A 6,810-nucleotide genomic window follows, 5' to 3' on the forward strand; every position below is an offset into this window, starting at 1 on the left:
GGTCAAGTGAATATCTGAATGAATGAACCTCTGAAATCAAAGGTAACAGATGAGCCGTTGAAGAGATGTTTGTCCCATGGTAGCTCTTGGTCATGTGACATCATCAAACACTTTGAATGTTTGTCTCAGAGCTGTTAAAACCTCCATTTCCTCTGTGGAGGTGGGTGCAGCAGCCGTGTGGTTTCTCTCCTGCAGCTGGTCACTTGTGTTAGTTTCTAATGGCAGAGATGAACGTTGTTGATTGTGATGAAGGATATTTCCACCTGTGTGTATTAGTGAGACTGTAGTTGTCATTTCCCTGAAGTTACTGACTGGACTTGACACTTTGTGTCTGTATCTAAAAGGAGTTTATTGTTGTGAACACATGTGGAGCAGCTGTTGTTGAATCCAAAGATCAACACAGTCATTTATGCTCTTGTTGTCCATATCTAATACCACAACAACAAGTGAGCTTACCAGACCTCTGTAGCTCCTCGTCTCTGCTCCAGGCTCCAGGCTACCACTGCATTGTGGGTAATGTAGGCACCAGGTTTTGACAAGGAAGCAGAACGTGTGTAATAAAAAAAGACCACATCTCTAATTCTGCTGCATCGATTTGATTTTTTTCAAACTGTCCATTGTGAGTCCATCATCGTCACCAGTCACTGCCTCGTACGCTGCTGCCACTGCCAAGGACGAGAGCAGACTGCAGACTATCATTCACTCCACTGAGAAGCTGACTGGCTGCACTCTGCCCTCCCGCCAGGACCTGTACACCTCCAGGACCCTGAGACCCCTCCAACCCCGGACACAAACCCTCTGAAACACTCGTCTGTGGTAGGACGCTGCAGTCCATCAGGACCAACAGCTCACAGCATGAGAACAGTTTCTTCCTGTGTGCAGCTGGACTCATGAACAAGGCCTGGGACGACCTCTGACAGACTCTCATCCTGCCCCCACAGACACTACACCTGACTTTACTGCACATCTTTACTGCTCATCTTCTTATTTTCATCTTCATGCTCCAAAACAACAAGGCAGATTCCTTGTATGTTAAAACTTACTTAGCAACAGACCTGATTCTGATTGTTGATGAGTAGTTTGATAGCGTGCAGCTACACTCTGTATGTTCACAGCTCAGTGGGTAAAACAGACAGAAGCTTTCACACATGCAGATATAAAACCACCTCTGGTCCACTTCCTGTCAACTAAACCGCGGCCACCTACAGGAAGATACAGCCTGTGTCTTTGAACATCATCATCAAGTCAGTATGCTGCTTATTTAACTTTAAATATTAACTGGTCAGGGGTATAAACAAGGGGTAGGGCATGACAAGCTTAGTGCTTCTCCCTATCCCCTTTTTCGGACATATGGACTCTAAAAAATTATAAAAAAAATAGCAGAGATTTCTAAAAAGGGCGTCATGATAGGATTTGTATTTCCTTTTGCATTTTCTTTTTTCTTTCTTTTTCTCTCTTCATTTATATTTTCAAATGAATGTATTCTGTTTTCTTTGTCCAACATCCAAAAACTAAACTAAACTAAACTAAAAAAAAAAATTAAGTAATTTTGTCATAAATCTAACAGATTAAAAAAAACGTCTTTAATCTTTGTTGCTTCAACTTTCACCTCCTGCAATCACAACAATGAACACACACACACCCAGAGTTGGTGTTAGTGAGGTGTTACTGTCACGTTGTTTTTTACATTGATGTTTCAGTCGCTGCTTAGTTTTAATTTTCATCTCTCTTCACTCCATGTTGAGACTCAGTGCCTCATTTTAAAACTGAATTAATCTGTTTTATTCTGACTGAACAAAGAAATCTAACAGTGTATAGAGATGAAACTACAACACTGCCTGCCACAGAGGAAGGAGGAGGTTTTTACTTGATGTGACCATGAGCTGATCACACCTCTCATCAACACGTACATCTCATTTCACCAAGTAACAGGATGGAGGAAACCTCTCTGCTGCTGCTCTGTAAGTATCATCTGTTTATGTTTCTAAAATCATCAAACTGAAAGAAATACAAGAACAAAGAGAAATCTATAGTTCTCATCTGTTTCCTCCTCCTCTCTGTATTTATCAGTATGTGATACAAAGATCTTTCTGTTTTGCTGCACTCATGTGTTCATCAGTTGTGTCGAAGGTCTCGTTGTATCACAGTGTCATACTAACCTGAGTGTTCTTTGTCTTCAGGTCTGACCTCACTGCTGAGCTGCACAACAAACCAAGGTCAGTAAACTTCTTCTGTCACATCTGAAACATGGCTGAGTCTCTGTAGACAGAAGATGTAGTGTGAGATTTACAATGTGTCAAAGAGTTATTGTGAGAGTTTAGACTTGTTGATTTGAGAGCAATTTGTCATTTAGAAGTCTGAGGCCTCATTTATTCACAGCTACATTAAAGATGTTCACATTTTGCATTCTGTCTGAAACCAGGGGCGTCACTAGACTTAAGACTGTACTGGGGCACAGCTGGGGCACAGAGAATGCATGCTCGTGCGCAAAGCCCGCGAGCATATTTTTTTTTAGCACTTATTTATAATAAAAAAGCTTAAATAAACTTAAATAGTGCTTTAAACTATACAATCAGATCAGATTATGTTGTTGACTGGATCTTTGATTAACCACCTGAATGAACTGATGCATTTGGACTACTTGTGCACTTCGAATTTTGGGCGACAAAACCAGATATTTTTAGCCATTTTTCTGGTGACAAAACAATATAAGAACCATGATGCTGGGACAGTCTGTCACTTGTCCAAAACATGTGATTTGTGCCAGGCGGACATGATTGCCAGTATTTTTTCATTATTGCAAGAAATTCCATTGACTCATTCACAAGTCAAAAATGTGTTTTATCTGAAAGAAACATGCAATATTTACATCTAAGATCATTGAAAAATAGTCAACCAAGTGCAATGATGTCCTCCAAGATAATATTTGTTTTTCAGTTTCAGTTATATATTGGGGGGACATTTGGGGCATTGGGGGGGGCACATGTCCCCCTAAATGTATATGGTGACTACGGCCCTGTCAGCATGCATAATTAGGCTGCAGTTGTCTGGGTGCGCAAAGGTGAAGTGGCTGGTCTTGTCATACAAAGTTTGATGGAGTGTCAACTGGACAATATGGAGATATTTGCATCTTGAAAGCTGGACTACAAATGTGGATAGACAGGGAGAAACACACGTAAGCCTAAGACGTGGTAAGATATGATATTCCTCACTATATGAAGTGACTGATAACAAGATCTGTATAATGGGTTGTAAAGAAATTCGTCAGGTTTTTATTTTATAGACAATTAATCTGGATTTGTAGCGTGATGGGATGACAGCACAATGATGTGTGTGGTATCACTGGAAAGCTCTGCTTTCATGTGATATGCGTCGCATTTCTGTGCGAGCCTGCGTTCGGGAGTAATCCATCCAAGAGTAATGTGTGTGCAGAACTATATGAAAGCTCTGTTATACATCATTTTAGTGTAAATTTATCTGTTTTTTTTGCTGTAAAAACATTGGACTACTGACAAGTGCTTGGTCTTGTAGGAAAGCTATGCGTGGCTTCTCGCTATGACGCACGGTCGTGGAGAAAATCCATAGAGAAGAACATGTGTGAATTTGGACGCACTATGCGTCGTTCGGGCCCATAGCCATGTGTGCACTGTGTATGCTATGTGGAGTTAAAACTCAGAAGTGAATTTTTTACTGGTGAAATTTTTACTGGGGTACGTGCCCCAGTAAAATCTGTCTGGCGACGCCGATGTCTGAAACTCTGTTTGGGAGATGATGGGCGTCTGTCAACCGGCCATCCATGTATGGAGAAATAAACCCACACAGCACAGGGTGGGTCAAAGAGACTGAGAGGAGGGACGAGGATGTGATAGTGACAGTGTTCAATTCTGTTGGAGTCACATCAAACTATAAACCCTAATGTGTGTCACTGTTTCTTAATCTGGTGGAAGGATTTTTCAGTCAAAGGTGAAACAACAAAGATATGATGTGTTATAGTTTGATTTGACTCCAACAGAACTGAACACTGTCACTGATGTCATCATCTTTCCTTCTTTTATATTTTCCTTGATTATTACCAGGAGGCTGAAAGCTCCTGGAGCAGCTACTTTTCAGGATGGGGAACTGAAATGGGAAAGGTTGCTGCGTATTAAAGAGTGTCATGTAGGTATTGTAATAGGGCAGAAAAATGTTGGCTCAAATGATGAAGATGTGTTGCTCTGTAATGGCTGCCATTTTGAACCTTCAGGGAGATATCAAATCTTTAATTGAAAATGTAAAAGATCATCATTTTATTTTCTAACTATCACATCCCCTCCTCCTCCCTGCAGCCTCTCTGACTGTGAGTCCCAGCAGCTCTCAGATGTTTGAAGGACAGTCTGTCTCTCTGAGCTGTGAGGAGGACGACAGCTCTGCTGGATGGACTCTGAGGAGGAACACAAGCGATGAAACCAGAGCAGAATGTGGAGCTGACTGGGGAAGATCAGCTGGTTCTTCATGTAACATCGTCTTCATCGTCCCATGGGACAGTGGAGTTTACTGGTGTGAGTCCAGAGAGGGAGCAACCAGTAAGAGCATCAACATCAGTGTCACTGGTAAGATCAGACTGTGGAGTCAGTGTTGATGAAGCTGTGTGTAAATGGATGAAATGCTGTAGTTTGTCTCTGTGTTGAGTTGGATCAGTGATCCTGCAGAGTCCTGTCCTCCCTGTGATGGAGGGACATGATGTCACTCTGCACTGTAAAACAAAGACGTCCTCCAACCTCCCAGCTGCTTTCTATAAAGATGGCTCCTTCATCAGGACTGAGCCTGCAGGTCACATGACCATCCGCCATGTAACCAGGTCTGATGAAGGCCTCTACAAGTGTGACATCACAGGTCATGGAGAGTCTCCACCCAGCTGGCTCACTGTCACAGGTCAGGAGGTTACCTTTGATTTCAGCAGTTCATTCATCCAGATATTCACCTGACCAGGTGGGATTCTCTCTACAGGTACACCTACAACCACAGCTCCACCTCCTACATTGACCCCGCCCACATCTGCAGCCACGCCCACATCGGCAGCCCCGCCCACATCGGCAGCCCCACCCTCCGACTCAGACCACCTCCACCTTTTGTTCAGAGTGCTCTATTACCTGGTGGTGTTCTGTCCGTACTTCATCTCCACTTTCATCATGGTGTCTTTGTACCGACAACGACCCACAGGTATCAATCAATCAATCAATCAATCAATCAATCAATCAATCAATCAATCAACCTTACTGCAACATGAAACAGCTTTTATGGACTCTCAGGACACAGTTTATGACAATGAGGTCATGAGACATATTGCTCAAACTCATGTGAGTTACTTTAAAGTATTAATGTGCAGCTGAGGTAAATCTGATTATATAGTGGCATTTAGTTTGGAAAGCTCTCAGTGGAACCTGCTTAGTGTTGGTGTTTTCATTTAATTCAATTAATTATTTTTGGGTCCTCAATAAGAAAACGTTTGGGAACCCTTGCTCCACAGCTTCTCATTTTCATACACAAGGTGGACAACATACCATAGCTTGTGTGTTTTCATCAATATAAATTATATACAAAATAATTCTTAAACACAAACATGGAAAGCTGAGATTTCTATAAAGGACAATGGAACAAGGTTTAAAACACTGAATTCTAAGCCCAGTGTACCATCTAGTGGACATTAAGGCAAATACAGTGTATACCGAATACTATTTCATCCGTCTCTCCTCCGATACTGATAAAACGGTTACATCCAATATTAAACATCTTATTACGTAGGAAATGTTCTTGGTAAAAAGTCATTTTCTGTTGTTTTTAATGAACATTTGACGTGTTTAGAGGAACAAATTTGATTTATTGATACGAACATCAAAATATACATTTAGAGCCATCTGGTGTTTGATAGATCATTTTCTGTCTAACCTGCTCTGACTGTAGAAAATGACCTGCCTGTCTCCATGGTGATAACCCCGCCCACCCAGGCTGAGGAGGGACTGGATGATGTCGATGATGATGTCATCACTGCTGTCACCACGGAGCACCACTTCTGAACTGATGTGAAATGAAGCTAAAATGTTTCAGGTCCTTGGTAGATGAGAAACAGTGGAGGACCCAGAACGCTTCCCTGTGGAACTCCACATGTTGTAGTTTGACTTGTAGATGATGTTGAACTCAAGATCTCTGACTCTCTCTTCTAATCTTCTAATGTGAGCAGCTGTGTGTCAGGTTCAGTGGAGCCTGAGAACTCAGGGTGACTCAGTTAAAGCTGACTCATGATTCAGGCCCCTGGACAGATGTCCTGATGTGTTTACTGTCGACGAACCAGTTGACATGTTTTTGGTCCAAATTAAAGCTGATAGTTGTTCAGATTCTGCTGTGAGTCGTGCTGTTGTTCATGATTTTTCAAGTTTTAAATCTCTTCACATGAAATCAAACAAAATGATGAGCATCTTTTCTCTCTGTGTTTTGTTCTCATGCGATCATGTGGTTTTGTCTGGTAGACCTGAGGCCTGAACTATGAAGCAGGTTTTGGAGTTAGGAAGTAATTCAGGGTTAACTTCAGGTTTTCAGTGCTACAAACTGGTTCTCTTGGGATAAATTACCAGGGTAACTGATGCTGAACAGCTAACCTGATCACAGCCTGTCAACACCGAGACCTCCGACCAGTCAGATCACTGAAGACAAAAGTTTCCATGAATGAAAGTCCAGAGTCTCAGATATTAAAAGAGGAGTCTATGTGCTGTTATAGGTCAGTAGAATATGTTCATTGTTCCAGGGCTCTATTTCCACAAACACAGAGACCATTTA

The 6,810-nt window shown here is 41.9% G+C and overlaps 1 protein-coding gene across 1 annotated transcript; it reads left to right on the forward strand.

The window, feature by feature from the left end:
* Window positions 1-1,933: 1,933 nt before the first annotated feature.
* Window positions 1,934-6,457, forward strand: LOC117245950 (sialoadhesin-like). The gene is made up of 6 exons (XM_033609581.2): window positions 1,934-1,961; window positions 2,181-2,216; window positions 4,326-4,589; window positions 4,669-4,911; window positions 4,987-5,199; window positions 5,941-6,457. Exons 1-6 carry the CDS (start codon window positions 1,934-1,936, stop codon window positions 6,051-6,053), a joined length of 897 nt encoding a protein of 298 aa, XP_033465472.2. The 3' UTR covers window positions 6,054-6,457.
* Window positions 6,458-6,810: the final 353 nt, after the last annotated feature.

This window comes from Epinephelus lanceolatus, chromosome 22 (assembly GCF_041903045.1).
Source record: "Epinephelus lanceolatus isolate andai-2023 chromosome 22, ASM4190304v1, whole genome shotgun sequence".
Taxonomy (NCBI): domain Eukaryota; kingdom Metazoa; phylum Chordata; class Actinopteri; order Perciformes; family Serranidae; genus Epinephelus; species Epinephelus lanceolatus.